Raw genomic sequence first — 23806 nt, forward strand, 5'->3', positions numbered from 1 at the left:
ATGTGTATTCTAACACTTAACAAAAATAATAAAGTTGAATTCCAACATCCCCTCGCAACTAAAATTATTTTTGAATTAGTCAAACAGACCCCCTTTACTACTTAAGTACTCTAACTTAACCCTATACAGCGGCTTAGTCAACATATCGGCTATCATATCCTCGGTAGGACAATACCTAAAGTTAACAACCCCTTTTTCTATATAACTAATTCCGGCTCTAAACCCACAAATTCCTTTATAACCTGTTTTAACCAAATTGCTTCCTGACATCCTTCAGCCAATGCTATGTACTCTGCTTCAGTTGATGATAGAGACACGCAATTCTGTTTTCTACATCCCCAATTTATAGGCGAACCCCGTAATAGAGATGGCATGATGGAACTGGAGCAGGTACCTCGGAATAGGTTCCGATCGTCTATTCCACGCACCAGTGACAAAAAGTCGACGGCATCGGTTTCGATTCCAAGCGCGCCGCATCGACCGCGATCTGCAATTTACAATAAACTCGAACTGGATTCTCGCTCGGAATAGGTCGCTGCAGCACAACCGTGGAACGAGCCGTGGAACCGTAGGGTTAGTTAGTAGAGAATGCATCGGTGACGTTCGTTTCGGTTAGAGTTGGTATGATGGAACTGGAGCGGATACGTCGGAATATGTTCGACTATGAATCGGGGTTAGTTAGTAGGGAATACATCGGTGACGTTCGTTTCGGTTAAGGGTTGGTATGATGGAACTAGAGCGGGTACGTCGGAATATGTTCGGTTCGACTATTCCACGTATTACAAGTGACAAAACTTTGATGGCATCGGTCTCGATTCCAGCGCTGGCCGTAGTTGAGTAGGTACACTTTCCTTTTCCGAGAGATTTGATCTCTCGGAATAGGTACCATAGAGAAACGCATCGGCGGCGTCTGTTGACTGTTTCGATTCCAAAGTGTGATGGGTTTAAAAGGATTTCAGGTCGATACGGCTGTAACAGATAGTTGTCATTTAAAACTGTTAAAATTTTGACTCTACCGCATTATGTTTTTATTTATTTGACTATAATCTAATCGATCCTATCTTTTGTAGCAAATTAGTGTCTTCATTTTCCATTTGCATAAACGAATTCTGAATAAACCTCGACTTTAGGTAATTTAAAAACCCATAATTACATGTAAGAAAAATTTGTTTTAATAGGTGTTATAATAGAGATTTACGAATTGTAGGAAAAACATGGTAAAAAATATAAATATATTTAAAAATCAAATTACATACATCCTCTAGCTAGATTAAAAATACAAAATTATAGGTGCCCACTAGTTTGATCGTTTGAATTTGGGGCAGCGGAAGACAATAGCAGCACAACTATTAGGAACGAGCTAGGGCGATCCATATATTGTCTTTTCACGTCGGAATCATAAACTCGCATTAGGTTTCTGGAATAGGTATTTGCTTGGAATAGGTTCAGTTCCAACCTATTACCGAAAAATGCTATTCTGTACCATCTCTACCCCGTAATAAAAATATATACCCGCTATTTGATGTTCTGTTCCCTTTGTCTTCTGCCCAGTCAGCGTCTGCATAGCCGTATAATGCGCTATATGTTCCTTCTTGTCCTAAAATAAGCTTTTTATATTTTCTTTTATTTAAATATCTTAACGCCCTCTTTGCTTCATTCCAACCTACTTCTTTTGGATTTTTATTCTGTTGACTTAGTATGGTGACGCTTGCCAATATATCCGGTCTAGTATTTACCGCAATATATAATAAACCACCAATCAGTTGTTGGTATATTTCACTGTTTTTCATCGGCTTCTCTCTGCTAAGCTTATAGTATCCAACATCCAGCGGTATATTGGACTCTTTTGCATCTTTCATCTTAAACTTGTTCAGCAATTTGTCAATATAACTGGCTTGATTTAAACTATATATCCCTTGATCGCACCTTTCAATCTTCATACCTAGATAATTTTGTAATAATCCCAAACTCGTTATTTCAAAATTACATTTTAGATTCTCTTCAAATGTATCAATTACCTGTGTATCCTTTCCTGCTATTAAAATGTCATCCACGTATATAAGTACGTAAACCCTTTCATTATTTATTACCTTGATATATAAACATGTATCAATATTGCTTTTACAAAAATTTTCTTTAGATAAAACTTCATCAAGCTTTTGGTTCCAAGTTCTGGCAGATTGTTTCAAACCATATAAACTTTTATTTAATTTGCAAACAAAACTTGTATCCTTTTCTTCAAATCCCTCAGGCTGTTTCATAAAAATTTCTTCTGACAGTTCTCCATTTAGAAAGGCTGTTTTTGCATATATATGCCTTAATATGAGATTTTTACTCCATGCCTCTGTTAATACAATTCGAAGAGTAGCTTGCCGCGCAACCGCAGCGAACACTTCATCGTAGTCTACGCCGAATTTTTGGCTAAAACCCCTTGCTACCAGCCGTGCTTTGTACTTCTTCGAGCTTTGATCTTCGCCTGTTTTTAACTTGAATACCCATTTACATGAGACTATATTCTTTCCCTTTGGTGCTTGTATTAAATCCCAAGTTTTATTTTTCCTTAATGACGTGATTTCCTCTTCCATAGCTTGCTTCCATTTTTCACTATCACTTCTTTTAAGCGTTTCTTTAAAGTTTCTAGGTTCTACTTCTTCGAGTTCTGTCAACTTTGCTATGTAGCGCTCAGGTGGAATACCTTTATTTATTCTGCTAGATCTACGATCACCTGAATTCTCTATATCGAGATCTGTATCTAATTGATAGTTAGAATCACCGTCATCGTCATGGGATTGTTCCCAACTTAAGCTCTCATACGTGTTAGATGTATCCGTAGAATTTTCTATTTCCTCCATGTTTTCAAAATTTGCAACCTCTCTGTCTTCTACGTCGTTTGGCTCTATTTTCTCCCGTTCCATCATGGACCCAATGGATATTTCCTCACTTTTTGCCTCCTTTTTCTCGACGCATATATTTCTCTTGGAAAACACCACACTACGGCTAATTGTAATACGTTCTGTATCTACATTTAACAATCTATATGCTTTTGATTCATCAGAGTAACCTACAAATATCAGTGACTCACCTTTTGGATCAAATTTATCCTTCATTTTTTCTTTGGGAATGTGGCTATAAACCGTAGACCCAAATATTTGCAAATTCGACACATTCGGTGTTACTTTATGCCACAATTCATAAGGCGTTTTTTCTTTCGACTTAGTAGGTAATCGATTTTGCAAATAATTTGCTGTCACTATCGCTTCCCCCCAAAATTTCTTTGCTAAACCTGCTTTGCTAAACAAACTTAAGATTTAATAACAATAAATGCTTTAAATTTGTTAATGCATAAATAGTGAAAATATTCTTGAAATAATTAAAATTTTATAATCAAGTATATTCAAATGGGAAATAAGCCACAATCCAGTCGTCCCAGGAACGCAACTCATCAATATTGGCAATATCATTTTAAAGTCGTCTACTTTAAAATGTATAATACGTGTCTGAATTGCCGATATAAATGAGTCAGATTAAATAAATTATTAGAAGAATTTTTTACTAAGCAACAACATTTTTGTTTATTTAGTATTATTTTGTATTTTGACAACGACACCCGACTTGGGCGTCGAAACGTTAATAAAATCATTTTTAGATAAAATTGTGGCTTATTTCCCATTTGAATATACTTGATTATAAAAATGCCACAAGAAAATAGCTTCAGAACAAAATCAAAATTTTGTAAAGATACATTCAAAAAGTACAAAATTCTGCGACTAATATTTATTAATCTTAAAATGGATAGTAAGAAGATACAGAATCACTTTGGGTTAGCTGCCTATAACTGTCTATGCATTGCTGGCAGTTGTTTGAATACAAAAGTGGGAAATGACGCATATTACATGATTCTGGCGATTGTTGAGTATGTATGGGCGGTTGTACATATAGGTTCTAAATATTATACTATGTAAAGAAAATGTATTGGTAATCAGCAATTTTAAAAGTGCTTTGTAATATAAAATTTTAAACAAATGTGCGTTTAAAATAAAATTTTCGAATTTCTTTCGACCATATTGGATCCCCCATTTTGTTTAAAAAAAAAGTAATGTTAGATTTGTAATCAGCGACTTTAAACTACTAAATTTGACAAAAAAATTGCATTTTGATTGATATTTTCAATTTATTTCCGCCATATTGGATCCGCCATTTTGTTTTTCAGAATAGATTTGTAATCAGCGATGCCAAAAACTCTTGAAAACGAAAGTAACTCCGAATTGTATAAACAATTTTTAAAAGTTCATGACCACGTTTTCGGCATTTGGAACCACTGTCGTCATGGTCACCGAACGTGTTAAGGTTTTATCTTTTTCTATTACTCAAGGCGTGCTACACCACGTTCTGTTGGAGCCCAGCTTTAGACTTAACGCGTTTTGCTTTTAAGCACCTGAAATGTAATATCAGGCATACATAAAGAGGTTCGTGTGGAAACATTTATGATTTCATTTCACACTTCGTATTTTTTTACACACACTTAAGGGCACGTTTACGAAAAGATAATAATCAACCAGTAGTTGAGTCTCAAATTTCATGTTTCTGGATATTCTGGAAAGAGTAGAAGAAGGCCAAAGAAATGTGGTATGTGAGACGGGTCTGTAAAGTGATTAATATTTCCATCATCCAAGATAGACATCATGTAGAGAAATATGTTTGTATAATAATTAGGAAAGAGGATTAAAGAATTAATGATTTATTAAGAAAGAATGAATGAGGGATCATTAAGAATGAATGATAATACTCCAATTAATAAACTGAGTGGTTCCGTTATTACAAATGTTTATAACTTCTAGGGAAGCATTATTCGATGTTACTGCGCTAATGAAAAGAAATCTAGAGATAAACCAAGACACTTGCTTTATTGATTTAGAAAAATCAATGTCACCACATCTGTGTGTATTGTCACCACATCTGTTTAGGGAGCATCCATAAACTACGTCGTTGAAAAGGGGGAGGGGGAAACTTTGCTTATTACGACAGTATACGACAGGGGGGAGGGGGCCATAAGTGCACATCCGACGTCGTTTGAAGTTCACGAATATAGAAAATATACCCTATTTTAGAATTAAAAAGAATTTGTATATTACTTTTATCGTATACTTTTCATTTCGTTTTTATCACTCACAACCTTTTTAATATTGCTAGAAGTTTTATACAGAATAACAAACAATAAAACATTGTCCTATGTCTTTAAACAAACGCTTCTTTTCCGAACAACGTCTGGAAGCAATAAATATTAAACTGTTCACTTATTTACTGATTACTCTGTGTGAACAAATTCTAAAAGAATAAATAGAAATAAAATATTCTATTCTATTTAGTTAGTACACTGTATCTACAGTTGGAAAAATGAAAGACTACCCACGAACGATACGATCACATCAATCACTTATTTTGTATTTGCTACCTTTTTCTATATCAAACGTTTGTTATTTATAGAAAAAGACAGCAAATACAAAATAAGTGATTGATGTGATCGTTCATGGGTATTCTTTCATTTTTCCGACTGTATTTATACTTAATAAAAGAAATGGGATTGAAATCAAAACAAAATAAGTATCAAGATATATGATGCAGTTAAGAAAGCATATCGGAACTCCGATAAAAGTATTGTCTTTTGTCCCTATTGTTAGAATATATTCAACTATAAATGATGGTATTTTTATTAGTGTTAAAATGGACATAATGCAGTCTAAGTGGGCGGGCTGATTCCCCGAACCTTTTAGGTCGAACATTCTTACGTAAAATTGCGAAAAAGTGTCGAGTTACATTATGAATGTGAAAACGATGTTAGTAGAGTTTTGAGTTTGATTTTTAGTCTAGAAGTATACGTTGTATAAGACACATCTTAATTTCTCTGTTTGTATATTATTATAATACGGTTCGGTTATAAAATAAATAGTTTGTTTACGTTTATGTGTACCTTTTATTATCTGCTATATGTAATACCTATAAAGCTAATTAGTTGTACAGTGAATTGAGAGAAAAAAGTACGCGGATATTAATGAGCTACATAGTAATACTGATTTGGATACATTCGTAAATAAACTTTGAGAGCTAACTTTTAAAGATCTAGGAATAACAGTGAATTAAAAAAAAATCACTAAAAAGGAGGGTCATGAGTTGCAATTGCGAGGTCAGTATGAGGGGGGGGGAGGTCAACTGCAAACGACGCTTTACGACGGAAGGGGGGAGGGTATTAAAAACTCAAAAAATTTTTACGAAGTAGTTTATGGATGTTCCCTTAATATGTATCGCAAAAAGCCGTCTTCTAAGAAGCTTTAAGAGGGTGTAAGGATGGGATGATCATAAACGGTGAAATCCTTAATAATATAAGATATGCCGATGATACTGTCATATTTACTTCGTGTCTTTACTCTACAAAGTCTGACAAACATACTGGAACCGCTGAACGAAAAGTGTAATATTTTTATGGCATTAAAACGAACTTAAAGAAAACAAAATTCATGATGATAACACAACATTCAAAAGATAACGAGGCACTCCATATTAATAATATCCAGATAGAAAGGATAGACAAATACAAATAACTAGGAACATTGGTTAGTCAAAACGCAGAACAAACACAAGGGATTAAAAGACGTATAGAAATAGCAAAGGTAAAATTTGTAAAAATGAAACTATGTATTAAGTATGTAGTAGAGACCTGAGAATGGATTTAAGGATAAGGTTGTTGTCATACTACGTTTTTACAACTTTGCTCTACGGATCTGAGGCCTGGACATTGAAGCAATTAATGATTTTTTTTATTGTTTGTTTACTGTGCAATCAGTCTAAAAAAAAACAGACCATAAACACATTTGTTGAAATTTACAATGGCCCGAAGAGAAATATTTCAATAAATATTTACTCTACATGAGTATTAAAATTACGTTTACAATTAGTGTTTCTTAAGTTAAGAATGGTAAATCTAATGGAAATTTTTGCTTAAGGCGTCTAATTTGTTGACTATTGTCTAATAAATTTAGCGCTAACACATTTGCTGGTTTTCTAGTCGCTGTAAACATTTATCACTGTGTGACACTATCACTTTACTCACAGTTGGCACTTGAAGGTCTTGTAGGATGTCTTTGTTGCTTACAAACCACGGCGCATCAGTTATTGCTCGTAACACCTTGTTTTGAAACCGGTCCATGATTGCTAGATTGGATTTTGAAGCAGTGCCCCACAACTGTATTCCGTAGGTCCAAATTGGCTTGAGTATGGCATTGTATGCTAGTAATTTATTTCTCAACGACAACTGGGATTTTATTCCGAGCAACCAATAGTATTTTCTATATATGGTATCAAGATGTTTTCTTTTTTCCATATACGAGTTTTCCAAGTGAGTCTCTTGTCCATATGTAGGCCTAAGTACTTTACAGTATCTACCGTTGGAAGGGGAGCATTGTTGAGTGATATTTGACGAGAATCGCTATGACATTTAGTGAATACTATGTGACTTGATTTGGATTCGTTAAGTTTTATCTTCCATTTCTTAGACCATTTCTGGACTTTATTTAGGTTTTCTTGGAGTTGGTCTGCTGCAACAACGGGATCTGAATGTACCGCCATTATTGCGGTATCGTCTGCAAATGTGGCTGTATATACTTTATTGTCCGTAGGCAAATCGGAGGTAAATAGTAGATACAGGATCGGCCCAAGAACGCTACCTTGACGAACGCCTGCCTTTATGAGATGTAGACCGGTTATCTCGTCTTCATATTTTACCTGGAAATATCTTTCTTTTAGGTATGAGTATAGTATGTCATACATGTTCTGATGTAGGTTTTTTTTCTTTTTAGTTTATAGAGTAGTCCCTGATGCCACACCTTGTCAAAAGCTTGACTCGCATCGATGAATGCAGTTGAGCAATATTGCTTTCTTTCAAAAGAGTCTTGGATTAATTCTACCTGTCGATGGATCTGTTCAATTATTGAATGTTTGACTCTAAATCCAAATTGGTGTATCGGTAGAAGTTCTTTTTCTGCAATAATTTTCGTTAGTCTCTTAGCTAGTAATTTTTCCATAATAACATAATAATAATAATATCGTATGGCATTTTTGCCGGGGAGATCCTTTCGGATAGTTCCAGCGCCAATTACATCTTTAACCCTGTTTCAAGTAACTAGTGTCGATGTACACTAGCCCAGGGGGACCGACGGCTTAACGTACTCTCCGAGGCACGGTGAGACGGCTCGTGTCATTATTGGAAATGAAAATGGTTTGTCTTTGGCAGGGATCGAACCCACGTCTACTGGCGTATGAGGCCAGCGTTTATGCCGTTACCCACGGCCGCTCACATTTTTCCATAATTTTCGACATGACAGGCAGTAGACTTATTGGTCGGTATGAAGTTGTTTCGTGTTGAGGTTTACCAGGTTTAGGGATTAGTATTATTTGCGCTACCTTCCATTGCGCAGGAAAATATTTGAGTCTTATGATGGCGTTAGTAAGGTAGGTTAACATAAGTATTCCTTTTCGCGGTAGTTCTTTCATAATTCTTCCAGTGATTAGGTCGTGTCCTGGAACTTTTTTAGGGTCTAGCTCTGTTTTTATAATGCACCGTACCTCATTTGGTGTAATTTGTTGTATTTGCTCATCTGATGGTATTTGTGCATCAAGAAACGCTATAATTTCGTCATCTGTATCTTCTCTTGTTGAGAGAGGTTTGAAAACTGTTTCAAGATGTGTAGCGAAAATTTCTGCTTTCTCTTTATTTGTTTTTGCCCAACTTCCATCAGGTTTCCTTATCGGTGGAATATGTTCTTTGGGTTGCTTTAATTTTTTAGTTGTTTTCCATAAGCTGTAATTTGTATCCTTTGTTGACGTTAGGTTTTCGACATAGTTTTGGAAGCTCTCATTTTTAATGCTTGATAGGTAGTCTTTTAAACGTTTCGCTGCCCTGTTATAATTGGTTTTATCTGCAGGGTGTCTTGTGTTTTGCCAGATTTTTCTTAAGTGGCGCTTTTCTTTAATCTTGTCCCTTATACTAGGAGGACAGTGACTTCTGTTTTGGATTCTGACCAATGGTGGAGTTGATTCCCACGTATTTGACACGATTAATGATTAAGAAATTGTAAGCTTTTGAGCGTTGGTGTTATTGAAGAATTCTACGAGTATCAAGGGTAGATAAGATTAGCAATATTGAAGTCCTTGATAGGAGGGAAAAAATTATACAAACAATTAAAAGGCGGAAGATTGAATAGTTCGGTCATATAGTAAGAAGGTCCTCGTTATAGTCTGCTGCGTTTGATTATGAAGGGCAAAAAAAGGTAAAAGAGATGTAGGAAAAAGACGAACCTAGTAACAAAATTTATGGGAATGGCTTAATCTGAGCTCTAACTGTTGGAATTTACTTAATACTCAACTATATATTATTTTTGTCAAGTGTTAGAAAAACACGTGGAGTCTTTCTTCATGGGAGGGCCACTTCTTAGAACCATTAGGCCGATACCTTCTTACGTAAGATTGCATAAAAGTATCATGTTACAAGGCATGTGAATGCGAGAACTGTATTTTAGTTCTGTGTTTAATTTTCAGTCTGTTAGAATATTTTGTAAAGGAAACATCTTAATTTCTTTGTTTGTATATTATTGTAATAATACGGTTCGATTAAAATAAAAATAGAATTTACTTTTATTTGTACCTTTTATTAGAAATTTTCTAATACTAACCAACTATTTAGAGCTATTGTAAGTAAAATAGGAATTGCTAAGATGATATCTAACCTTCGATAGAAGATGGGACCTTCAGAAGAAGAACTTCGGTAATTTTACACACAAAAACACGCATGCGCGCGCCAATGTGTGTTTTGACACCTATTCAATTATTTACAAGTAAAATTAAAAACTAACAGATAAGCTTATATTTTTTTTATTACGATATTCCAGTCATTGAGCAATTGCTTGATAAGGAAGCAATCATATGTTCAACCTTGACAACTAAAATTACATTTTGTCTGTTTTACAGTTTTGGAGATTATTATATAACTTTATTAATCTGATAAATCCCAACGACAAAAATATTACAATTGTGCAAAAATATGTCGTGCTCAGTCTGCTACAGAGTAGAAGTACAAGAAGTAAGAACGAGAATAGAGATAGCCCGACAAGGGTTTATAAAAATGAAAAGCTTATTTTGTAACAGTAGCAATAATATCAGCCTTAGATGTCGTTTTCTGCATTGCTATGGTCAATGCTATTGTATGTACGGAGGCCTGGATGCTCAACATAAAGCTTTATGAACAAGTTGGAAGCCTTTGAACTCTGGCTTTATAGAAAGATCTTGAAAATACCTTACGACAACCCACACCACCAACGAAAATGTCCTAAGAAGAATAGGTACCTACAGCTAGGGAGGAGCTGTTATCAGTAGAGCTTCACGACATATTAACTGTTTTCATTTTATGTACTTATAGTTTTTACTGATTATAGATTCTATGACGCATTTCAATACTTGTAAAAGTCAGATGAAATAAAGAATATTGATTGATTGATAATATTGCTAAGGTATGTATTGTATCGGTATCGTATTGATTTTAGATACGATATCAATACAATATCGATATTTTTATCGAATATCGTGAAGCTCTACTGATAACAGCTCCTCCCTAGCTGTAGGTACCTATTCTTCTCAGGACATTTTCGTTGGTGGTGTGGGTTGTCTAAGGTATTTTCAAGATCTTTCTATAAAGCCAGAGTTCAAAGGCTTCCAACTTGTTCATAAGTTTTATGTTGAGCATCCAGGCCTCCGTACATACAATAGCATTGACCATAGCAATGCAGAAAACGACATCTAAGGCTGATATTATTGCTACTGTTACAAAATAAGCTTTTCATTTTTAATAATTTTTTCATTTTAAATATTTAGACATAAATTAGATGGAATTGACTCACCTGGATGTAACCCACGATGGTCTGATCAGCAGGTCTATCGGTGATGAGGAATTTGAATCCTTTGTATTCAATTTCTGCTGCAGCAGGTCTAAGATCTTTCTGACGCATGGCTACAGGGATTCCTTGTCCTTGAGAATTATGATTCATGCCCCGACGTACACGACTTTTCTTTAAATATCACACAATTTTTAGAAGACCGACTTGATGATCTCCAAATATATATTTAAAAATAAAAACTAGTTAAAAGATCAGTCTTTTTAAAGAAAGTTACTGTTTTTTCAATTGTTTACAATTGCAATTTATTTACACTAGGTTGATATGCTTAGCAATTGAAAGGAAGAACGCAACAAAAGTTTTTAGTGCAGTTTGACGGATGAGAAACTCAGAATGACATATGATGTACTAATTTGGCGTCTTGAAGGATGAGGTCAAATTCAATATCTAGTTAGCTGTGATGAAAATGACTAATTCGACGGCAGTCGGTATGCCTCTTTTTATTAGTAATTTATTTGTGTTGAGCTTGGCAATATTCTGCGCTATCCAAATGGAACTCCATGTATGCGAGCACTGTCTCACCAAAATACTGAAACAAAAACCATATATTAATATCATTCAACTAAGAAGAAAAATGTTTATGTAGGATTTTTATTATTCTTATTTTTATTATTCTTTACTATGGAATCTCTAGCGCGAGAATTTTACTGCCATCGTTGTATTTGGTTGTCTTTTTAAAGACAGATCACATGCTATGATTTTTTGTGGCGGATATTCTTGAGTTGGGGTTGATTTCATGTAATCGAATGAACTATCTTTTAGTAAAGTCGTCCCAGGAACGCAACTCATCAATATTGGCAATATCATTTTGAAGTCTTCTACTTTAAAACGTATAATACATGTCCGAATTGCCAATATAAATGAGTCAGATTAAATAAATTATTAGAAGAATTTTTTACTAAGCAACAACATTTTTGTTTATTTAGTATTTAGTATTTTGTATTTTGACAACGACACCCGACTTGGGCGTCGAAACGCTAATAAATTTATTTTTTTGGTAAAATTGTGGCTTATTTCCCATTTAAAATAGTTCATTATAAAAATACCACAAGGAAATAGCTTCAGAATAACATTCTTATTTAAATACGGACCAAAAGTACGGACCAAAAATATTACATGAGCTGTTGGTTCAACTACTTAATAAATGCCTTCTTCTTCTTCTTCTTCTTCTTTTATATAGGCAGTACTGCCTGTTTTTCTTCAACGCTGCCTTTCATTCTGCCCCTAAGTTGTCATTCCATCTTTTCCTTGGGCGTCCTATGCTTCTCCTGTCTAAGGGTGACTTGTCCCTGGCTATTCTTACTATCCTTGATTCAGACATCCTGCTTAAGTGCCCATTCCACTCTTCTTTTCTGTTCTTTACCCAGGTATTTATATTGTCTACCCCACATATTACATATGCGTCTGATTTCCTCACTTCTTACCCTATCCTGTAGTCCTTTTCCAGTAATCCTTCTTAAGATCTTCATTTCGTTGGTTTCCAGATATCTTCGTGTTTTGCTTGTATCTGGTCTTGTTTCGGCCATGTAAGTCATAACTGGCCTAATAACTGACTTACATATTCGGGCCCTTGTTTCCAATCTTAGGTGTTTGTTTTTCCAAATTGTGTCGTTTAGGCATCCGGCCGTTCTATTGGCTTTAATTATTTGGTCTTTTACCTCTTCTTCGATATTGTTGTCGGCGGATATATTAATTCCCAGATATTTGAAAGTCATTACTTGTTGTGTAATTTGATTTTCTATCTCAATTTGCATCTTATTGGTTCTTTGGCAATTACTAAGCTTTTTGTTGTTTGGGCTGATATTTTCATATTCATTTCTTTTGCGTTAATGTTGAACTCGTGCAATAATCTTTGTAGGTCGTCTTCGCACTCTACTACTAACACGGTGTAATCAGCGTAACAGAGTATTTTTATCTCTCTATTGCCCATTTTGTACCCTCTTTTTTTTTCACTTGTTTTATTATTGCATCCAATATTATGTTAAACAGTAGAGGGCTTAGTGAATCTCCCTGCCTGATTCCTGTGTTTGTGTCTATGGGTTCTGTTATTATTCCATTTTCATGACTTTCATTTCTATTTTATTTCTTACATATATATGTTTCCTATCAGTTTTATGATATCCAGTGGTAAATTTTTGTCATATAGTAGGTGTATCACATCTTTTAATTGGATTCTATCAAACGTTTTCTCTAGGTCTATGAAACAGAAAAAGGCTGGTTTGTTATATTCTAATGATTTCTCCGCTATTTGCCTTATCACAAAAACTTCATCGTTACATGATCTTCCACTTCTAAATCCTTGTTGTTCATCCGATATATTTATGCACGCCATTATTTTCTCCATAAGTATTTTTGTTGCGAGTTTCAGTATAGTGCTCAGTAAATTTTGCTTAAAAGGACAAAATATCGCTGATGATTGGAATGCTGGATACATCAGCCCAATATACAAGAAAATGGATAAACGCATATGCTCTAATTATAAGGGAATAACTGTTACCAGCTCACTGGAGAGGTTGTACGGTCGAATAAAATACAGAATATAATCAGAATACGAAGACATAGAAGAACAAAATGGGTTTCACGCAGGAAGATCGTGCACTGATAATATGTATATTCGTTCTGCAGCAGGTAATCGAAAAACGGAAGGCAAGAAATCTGTCTACCCACCTATTGTTTGTAGATTTAGAGAAAGCATACGATACGGTATTGAAAAACTGTTTCAAACATTGACGAATGTATATAGGTCTCAGTAGAGAGTCTTCTTCACGTGCCATCTCAGCGACGGAGGTTGGCAAGCATCATGGCTATTCTAATCTTAGGTGCTGCTGCTCTGAATAGTTCGGTTGATGTGCATCCGTACCATTCCCTCAAGTTACGCAACCATGAGATTCTTCTCCTTCCTAGACTTCTCTTGCCCTGGATTTTCCCCTGTATAATCAATTGAAGTATGTTGTATCTCTCATTACGCATAACATGCCCCAGGTATTGCAGCTTTCGTGTCTTGATGGTTTCCAATATTTCCAGTCTTTTGTTGACCCTTCTCATGACTTCGTTGTTTGTTATATGCTCGGTCCATGATATCTTCAGGATTCTTCTATACACCCACAGTTCAAATGCTTCCAACTTTTTAGTAGTCGACGCGTTAAGTGTCCATGCTTCTATCCCGTAAAGCAAGGTCGAGAAAATATAACTACTTGCCAGCCTAACTGTCATGTCTAATTTCAGTTCTCTTGCACAAAGTACCTTTCTCATTTTATTGAAGTTTGTTCTTGCTTTCTCTATTCGAACTTTGATTTCTTTAAAGTAATCGTTTGTGTGATTAATTATTGTGCCAAGATAGTTGTAGTTTTCTAAAGTTTTACCTTTAATTGTCAGGCTTTCATCATTATTTTGGGTTTTTGATATCCTCATAAATTTAGTTTTCTTAATGTTTATTGATAATCCATATTCTTCTCCATACTCAACTATCTTGTTCATTAGCTTTTGGAGGTCTTTAAGGTTGTCTGCTATTATCATAGTATCGTCCGCATATCTAATGTTGTTAATTAGCGTTCCATTTACCTTTATTCCTGCTGTTTCTCCCTCAAGAGCTCTTTTCATAATTTCTTCAGAGTATGCATTGAATAGTAGTGGTGACAATACACACCCCTGTCGCACTCCTCTTTTAATTTCGAACTCTTCTGATGTGTGTTCATTGCGTATGTGTGCTTGCTGTTTATAATATAGATTTGTTAAAATTCGAAATTCGAATAGGTACGAAAGGGAGCGTTCAAGTATTACGTAACGCGATTTTTGAAGATTTTTAACCCCTCCACCTCATGTAACACACTGTAATGGGGCGTTGAAGTATTACGTAACGCAATTTTTGAAGATTTTTACCCCCCTCCCCAACCTGCGTTACGTAATACTTGAACGGCCCCAAAAAATAAACACGATAAAAATAAGAAAGTTACAATATCTGGGACACGTAATGAGGGGACAGCGATATGAAATGCTAAGACTGATAATACAGGGAAAGATAAGAGAAGGAAGGAAATGAATGAAAATAGATGGCCAAAGAAAGCTCTAAATTACATACCACAACAAAGGAGAAGAAGGGGAAGGCCTTCAGTTGCCTGGGAAGATAATGTACGGCACGTAATGAGAGATAGAGCCATCAAAGAAGAGGAATGGATGGACAGAACACGATGGCGGTTAAAATGCGAGAAGCGGCAGACACTGTAGGCTTATAGATATATAACTTTAAATAATTATTTTAGTCCAATCTCTCTTGATTTTATTTATTTGGTTAACTTTGTGTCACAAGAGAACAGAATGGTGGTGCCAAGATATAAAGAAAATAATAAAGGAGAAGAAGCAAGGCCGGAAAAATACAAACAATGCAGAGATGAAAATAGCAAAGCAGAGCATATTGAGAAACGTAATAGAGCAAAGACAACAGTAAGGGAAGCGAAAAAGCTGAGCTGGGAACAATTCGGAAGAGAATTGGAAGCAAATTACAAAACAGATAACATAAAATTCTGGAATCGCATAAAGAGTTTAAGAGGGAAAAAGGTAGGGAACAGTATGGAATCATAGATAAAAATAACTATTTGAAAATAGAGACCACAGAAATAGTAGAAGTAAGTAAGAAGTAGGATGTTTATGTAGGATTTTTATTATTTTTATTTAAATAATTATTTTATTTCAATTTCTGTTGATTTTATTTATTTGGTTAACTTTCTGTCACAAGAGAACAGAATGGTGGAGCCAAAGAATAAAGAAAATAATAAAGGAGAAGAAGCAAGCCTGGAAAAAATACCAACAGTGTAGATATGAAAATAACATAACATAATAAGCAGAATATATTGAGAAACGTAATAGAGTTAAGACAGGTAAGGGAAGAGAAAAAGCTGAGCTTATTTTCGTTTATGTGCTAGTAAGAATGATCCAAATAACCACCCTCCGATTCTGCATCAAACACTGATTATCGTTTGAATGTTACAATACAATTTTCCCAATGGAATCACAACTAAAGTTGCGAAAAACAATGTCGAAAGGTATTTCATCACTACTATAATATAGTTGCGGTCTTTAGCGTCATTTATAATGAATCATCTTCTTCAAAACCTTTCAAAATTCTACAAGCTGAATATTTAATAACTAGGTTACACATTGGTTTTTTAATGAAGTTGGGAGGATGACTGTATTTTTGATTATCCCATTAACAAATATACAGGGTATAAAACCGTTTACAAAACTATATATCCCCGTTATTTTAGATATATTTTTACACCCAGTATACTCTTTCTTAACTTATACATGTACAAAAACTTTGACTTATTCTGAAAAAAAAAATGCGGGGAATTTATGTTACAATGTACATAATAACACTAGATCAAGTGATAAGGTATAATTTATATTTGTACATAATTTTAAAATGAACATGTAATAAAAAACTTTAACAACTAGAATTACAACATTCAAAGTACAGAAATCTGTTGACGAGTAGTAATACTCACGGAAGGCCACGTAGATATCTGGGACACTTTACATCTTAACAGTAACTGAGATGTTGATATTACCTCGATACATTATTAGTCAATATCTTATCACTGCGGTGAATTAAATGATAATCAAATTTTGAATTAAAAAAACGCGATTACTGAAAATGATAAGGTCATTGAGAGATGAGAGAATTTCAAACTTCTCGAGTGTACAATGTACTGTTCTTTCCCAATTTTGATTATTATATTTTCTGGTATTAGCAGTCAAAATATATCCAAGTGCAGATGTACCAACAAGACAAAGATCAAAGACTAGATACATCGAACAAATAGAAATTGATATAACCTTAACAATAAAAAATTGCAGAAGAAAGCACGAAACAAATCAGAATGGAGAAGAATCATGGAAAGGCTAAGACCCAAAAAGGATTTTCAAATGTAAGTAGAATTGAGTAGGAGAATATGGACTAGATGAGCGTAATGGAAGAAAGAGAGAGGTGAAAATTACTAGAATTCTGTCAATAATACCATATTTATGATTGCAACTACAACTTGGTTGAAATTATTAAAATTGATTTCACGAAGATATTACTCTCTATCATACCCCTACACAATATGTAAATAAATAGACTACGTATTAATCAGCCAAGGATATCGCAAAACAATTAAAAGTTCAAAACATATACAGATGCACATACGAACATCAATCACGATCCATAAGTAGCAAATATACGTACAGGAATTGTGCAACAAGATATGATACAATGGAAATTTTTTATAAAACAATGGCCACACTGTTATATGGATATGAAAGCAAGTGAACAACGCAAAGATTGAGTTTCTGAGATTTCTCAGAAAAGTGAAACATATTGCATGATACGCAGAAAAATAATAATAAGAAGATACAATAATACAGAATAACTAAGAAATAAATTGGAAACAACATAAATATAATGATTGACAATACTAAAGTACAATTTACATTTACTAGGTCATGAAATTAGAATTGGCAGAGATAACCAAACATGCGAAATAAAAAGAATATTATCTCTTGCTTGGGCAGCCTACGGAGCACTTAGACATATTTGGGAGCAATATACCAATTAGTTTAAAAAGACAAGTTTTTGATCAATGTGTGCTACCGATAATGACATATGGAGCAGAGACACTGACTCTAACCAAGGCAACACCGTCGAAAATAAGGTTTGCTCAAAGGCGTATGGAAAGATCCATGCTGGGTGTAACCCTACGGGATAAAATAGGAAATGAAGATCTCAGACAAAGAACCGGTATCACAGATGTTATAGAACGTGTCACCAAGCCAGGGGCGTAACAGAGGCCCCGCAGCATGAAGCTTGCGGGGGGGGGGGCAATATATCAGGGGCCCCATCTTGTCGTTTAACATATTATGTAAAAATATGTCATTGATATATCTTTAAGCATGCATACGCAACGTTTTTCAGCAGTGCCTGGAAATCTTCAAAACCTTCCCTCGATTCGATTTAGCAAACAATGTAGAAAAACGTCCAACCAAAATCGCTTACTCAAACATTATCGGTGACTAGATGGTTATCCAGATTACAAACTGTGCTTGGTATAAAGCAGAACTACATGACAATTTTAAAAAGATTGTCTAAAATAATATTAACTACCACACCACAGATCGTGAGTAGAGAATGACAACTAATAATTATGGAATATGTAGTTTGAATTTGTCTTCCCATCTATTTTCAAAATAAAGTACTACTTTTACATTACAACTGTAAAATTTTTTTATCAAATCTTTAGACAAAACTATACCTACGTCATAGAGTTAAGAAACATTTTGATGAATTATAGGCATGTTTTTCGGAAATCTCGATGTAGTCATTGAACAAATTCAAGCTGGATTTATAAGTATGTACAAAGTGAACAACGATTTTAAAGTCTTACATCCTAGAAGTGGATATCTTTTCAAATCGGATCCAGAAGTTTTTACAGGAGTCAGTAAATTAGTTGCTGCGTACCCGTCAGATTTAAGTATGTAATGAGTTTTTGGAGCAATTGCAATTTGTTAGAAAATCATTGAGGATACAGTTGGAATCGGCGAACTCTATTATTTATGATGCAGCCAAAATTATTCTTATAGATTTTCATTGCACTAGTGCTTGCATCTTGCATACCAGAAGTGTGTCATGCGTACCTACATTTTGCTTTCAACCCGTCACGACCACTAGTTCAGAGAGATATTTTTCTGAGCTTAAATTAATAAAAATGTTCGTAGTACAATGTCAGAAGTTCTCTAGCGCTATAAGTATTGAAAACGAAGTTGCCCATCAGATAGATATTAATATAATAATTGTAGATATATTCGCTGATAGTAGTGCACGAAGAAAGTTGTTCATCTCATAGAATAATACATACTATGTAATATTGTAATAATTTAAAGAGTGTAGGCGCAAAATTTCGGACTAATGATTTTTAAATGCATTCATTTTTTCGAATCCTGAGAAAACTAATAAATTTTTTTGAAAACTTTATACGCAGAATGAAAGATGACATTATTAGCAAGGGCTGAAAGTCCCTTAGAATAAACAAAAAGTTTCTTTTGAATGGGATATTTGAAATAAAAAATCATACTAAATTTTCTCTTTTTTTACCCCTGTAACTTACTGAATTAAACATTACAGAAGTTCGGCTTTCGGCCCTCGGTAATAATGTAATATTTCATTCTGCGTTTTAATTTTTCAAAAATACTTACCAGTTTTCTCAGAATTCAAAAAAAATTAATGCATTTAAAAAGCATTGGCACGAAATTTTGCGACTACGCTCTTATTTTTGTTCTATTTTATTCTGTACCAATAAAGTTGTAGTAAATGATAGTTCTATACCAATAAAGTTGTTATAAACAATGCACAAATACACTATATCAGCGTTTCTCAACGTTTTACCATTTGCGCCCCAATTTTCCATAATTATTTTCACCGCGCCCCCCTCGTTCAATAACAATATATCTATGCAATAATAATATATCTTGAGCAGCATGAAACCTAATAAACTAAAAAGACATTGGGAAACGCTTCATAGTGAGTACATCAACAAACCCCGAGAATAACTCTTTGAGTTAAAATTAAAACTTTGACTGTGAATGAAATAGTTTTACTTGCCTCTTATAAAGGCTCATATTAAATAGCCAGATCTAAAAAGCCTAACACTATTGGTGAAGATCTTATATTACCAAATGCAATCAAAATTGTAGAAACTGTGTTTGGAGATAATTTTGCTAAAAAATTGGAGTTTATACCTCTATCAAATGATACTGTTGCCCGCCGAATTGGTGATATAGCTGAATATGTACAGGATCAGCTAATCAGGAAGTTGCGGGAAAAGCTGTTTTCGATTCAGCTTGATGAGGCAACAGTAGCAATAAATATGCTCATTTTGTTGCCTACGTTCGATTTTGTGATGGCAGATCAGTAGTAGAACTACTTTTCTGCAAACCAATAGAATTGATAGCAAAGTCGCTTGCATTATTTGCTATGTTAAATGATTATATAAATGAAGCAAAAATGGAGTGGGAGAATTGCGTTATAATATGCACCGATGGTGCTCGTACTATGTCCGGTAAGTCTACACCCGCTTGTGAAACAAAAGTCTCCAATGTGTATATGGACACACTGTATGATCAACAGAGAACAGAGAAGCTCTGGCTTGAATATTGTGCTAACTACGGTTGTAACAATAGTTAATTATCTACATAAAAATGAGACCTTTAAAAACTAGAATCTTTTCTGTACTTTGCAAAGACATGGATGCGGTACATTTAGCATTATTATTTTATTGTGAGGCAAGCTGGTTATTACGTGGGAAATTGTTACAACGTGTTTTGAATTAAGACATGAAATCGCCATTTTTCTAGAAAAAGAAAAGAAGGCGCAAGCCAAGATGTTTCACGATGGTTTATTTTTGATGAAATTGAGTTGCTTGGTTGATATATTCGAGAAACTAAATATTTTGAACTTACAACTTCAAGGGGCCAATACACATATTTGATGCGAATGATAAAGTTAACGCTTTCTGTAGAAAAGTGAAATTGTGGAGCAGACATTTAAAGCAAAAAACCTAGAAATATTTGAAAATGTGGATGAATGTTTTAAAACTTACCAGGTTGAAGAACAACACGTGAAAGTTGTTTTTGTAACCATTGAAAATCATTTAGCAATGCTGACAAAAAAATTTTAAAAGATACTTTTTTGCCGACGACCAATTAATACGTATTACCTAATAGTTATGAGTGGGTCGGGAATCCGTTTCAAATTACACCCGAAAGCTCTCTACTGCAGAAGAATAAACCTTCATAGACTTCACAGCAAATGCCGAAATCAAGAAACAGTTTAATATTAGATCCCTCTTTGAATTTTAGGCAGGGGTAAATGATGAGTTTTCTGCACTGAAAACCAGAGCGTTCCGTATACTATTACCGTTTTCACCATCCTACCTTTGCGAAACAGGATTTTCCGCGATGGCTGATTTAAAGACCAAATATAGATCGCAGCTAAATATAGAGAAATAACTGAGAGCGTCTATTTCTAATATTACACCCTGTTTCGATAAGCTTTGCTCTGCAAAACAGGCCCAAAGAAGTCACTAATTTACGTTACTTGTAACTTGTTGATTTAGTATTCAGTGCTCATAACTATGTATAGCTCCTTGTTCATGGGTATTTTATTTTTTTGTTAGTCAAAATTTTGTTTTGCTTTGATTTTAGTAAATTAGTCAATGTTTTAGGTATTTTTTTTTGATATTTTCACGCCCCCCATTGCTAAAAGCGCGCCCCCCTAGGGGGCGCGCCCCACAGGTTCAGAATCACTGCACTATATGTATACGTTTTTGCTACACAAGTCGCATTTAGTAATTTTTTCAAGGGGGCCCCATTTTCAATTCTGCGGGGGGCCCCGACGGAGTCGGCCACTGCACCAAGCTCAAATGGAACTGGGCAGGACACGTCGCCAGGCTGAAGGATTCAAAATGGACACGAAAGCTGATCAAATGGAGACCAAGAGAAGATAAACGCTGTAGAAGAAGGCCGCCTACACGATGGACAGATGATATCAGGCGGATTAGTAAAAACTGGCAACAATCAGCACAAAACCGTGAAGTGTGGAAACAATTGGGGGAGCCCTATTTCCAGCAGTGGACGTAAATTGATTGGATGATGACTAAAGTACAAATCTAAAGGAAGAGTTAGTTTAAGACACCTCTTGAAAACATGGAGCGAAGTTTAATGCCAGAACAGACAACACATACGGAAGTCCCTGAATGAAAAAAAAAGAAGAAGACAAATAAAAAACAAGTCAAATAAATCAAGTGTATTGACAAGATGTAATAACAAAAACTACTGAAGATGAGATGAGACACCAGAGTAACGCAGAAAGAAACTAGTGATAGAAAAGGTCCTTGATATAAAGAAGAAACCACATGGAATCTAAGAATACAAGCGACGGGATGATTACAATAAAAATAAAGGAGCAAAGGAATTAAAACACGATTACTTAAATATATGTACAGACAAATTAAATATAGGTATTTCATCTAACAAAAAATACTCACAGATCAAGCTGATAGACACAAAAACAGAACTAATCCACGGAAAAGAAACTAATGAAGTGAGAAAATTATAAACAATAATTACTAAAATCCAACATCATTTTGATACTCGCCAACGAGTTGCTCAGAATATATGCACTTATAGGTGGCAATAGGTGCCTCAAAATAATAAGATTTTAGCAGTTTCTATGTTCTAATTAGTCAGTCTTTTTGCGTAAGGAACAAATAATTTTTAGCAAAAATTCATTATTCGTTATACAGTTTCATATAAACTAAAACAAGGCAAGCATTGTATTGCAGCGAAATGTTGAACGGTTGCCAAACATAAATTATTGTTTTATAAATAAAGGCGAAAAATATTAAAATCAATGTCACCTCCAATAAATCAGGTACATATCAATGTCATAGAGTAGAGAATGAATATAAACAGTATTTAGTAGAAGCAATAAAGCACTGAACCTCCGAAAAAAAAACGACAAGACGGATCTTAATAATTCTTTTTGCATTCGATTCGTGAATGCGCCAGGAAACTTTGTGACCCCGAGCCATGATATCATATTGAAAAACTGCATACAAAAAATGCATTCTTAAAGTGCATCTCAAACAGACAATAAAAAAATCAGAACTCGTCAATTGTCGGCGGAAATGAGTTCAGTTTTGTTACTAGGGGAGTTTTTCGGGTCGCTGAGATCGGAAGTCAACTACGAAGTACCTGGTGCAAAGTGTACTGTTTACCCCGTCTTTTCGAGTTTTCGGCAAATTCATTAAAAAATTAGTCAAAAATCATTACTCGGAGGTTTTTGGGGTCGCTGATAGAGATGCATCAAGTCAAACTAGTTTGATTTTACTCAACAAACTTGACTTGACTTGAAAATCAAACTTTTTGTATGAAAAAGTTTGACTTGACTTGATTTCGATATCTTTAGATTTGACTTGAATTCAAACATCTTCAAACAGTTTGAAAAGTTTGAATATTACGCAAAACGTGTTTATTTTCAATTTTAAATGAGACTGCCTACGCCTTTATTTGTTCAGTGGAGGATCAACAAGGGGTGGGGGAGGGGTAGGGGAAATTTCCCCCCTCCCAACAAGGTCCAAAAAATTTTTTTGACAAATTTCAATAAACAAAGAAATGTATTAGCTGATACGACATTTAAACCGCAGACAGACAAATAAAACCCAATAAACGCGCCAGTTAGGATAATTTTATTAAGAAAGCTTAATGCAAATTTATACATTAATTTTTTTTTTAATTTAAACCCAACATTTTTGTAGCCTGTATCCGAAAAAAATTTAAATTGTAGATACAAAACCATATAGACTTGCATCCCGCGTACCAAAAAAAAGTTGATTAATAGCAAGCTGAAAATTTGCTAATAGCTTAACGGTGTCTAGTCAGACAAACTTTGATGTATGGGAACACTGGAACAGAAGAAGTTTTAATTGTGAAAAAGGTTAAGAATTTGGAAAGTCAGACTACGTAAACGTTCCATGTATTTTGTCGGACAGAACTTCCAATTGATTTGTTACCATTTCATTAAACTCTCATGCAAAAATCAGACTGGTGTTTATCACCAACTGGGCATTTTAATGAGTGGAACACGAAGAACATGTCAAATGACAGGAATCATGTTGGTTAGTAATAGCAGTCTGATTTTTGCACGAGAGTTTAATGAAAGGGTAACAAATCAATTGGATGTTCTGACCGACAAAATGCATGGGACGTTTTCGTAATCT

General features: G+C 34.6%; 1 protein-coding gene across 3 annotated transcripts in view; it reads right to left on the minus strand.

Annotated features, from left to right (window-relative positions):
* The window catches only part of LOC114332485 (PRL-1 phosphatase), a 194336-nt gene that overhangs the window by 97010 nt on the left and 73520 nt on the right, over positions 1-23806 (minus strand). For 2 of the 3 annotated variants that reach the window (XR_007701102.1, XM_050663257.1), the window contains exon 2: positions 10944-11526. Coding sequence is in view for 2 of the 3 variants with exons in the window: in XM_050663257.1 (XP_050519214.1) it covers positions 10944-11090 (147 nt within the window). In the remaining variant the exon portion in view is untranslated. Of the gene's footprint in view, positions 1-10943; positions 11527-16498; positions 16592-23806 lie in introns of those variants that run through there. The other variant, XM_050663258.1, reaches the window with a different exon arrangement.

The sequence above is a fragment of the Diabrotica virgifera genome, chromosome 10 (assembly GCF_917563875.1).
Source record: "Diabrotica virgifera virgifera chromosome 10, PGI_DIABVI_V3a".
In the NCBI taxonomy this organism is placed as follows: Eukaryota; Metazoa; Arthropoda; class Insecta; order Coleoptera; family Chrysomelidae; genus Diabrotica; species Diabrotica virgifera.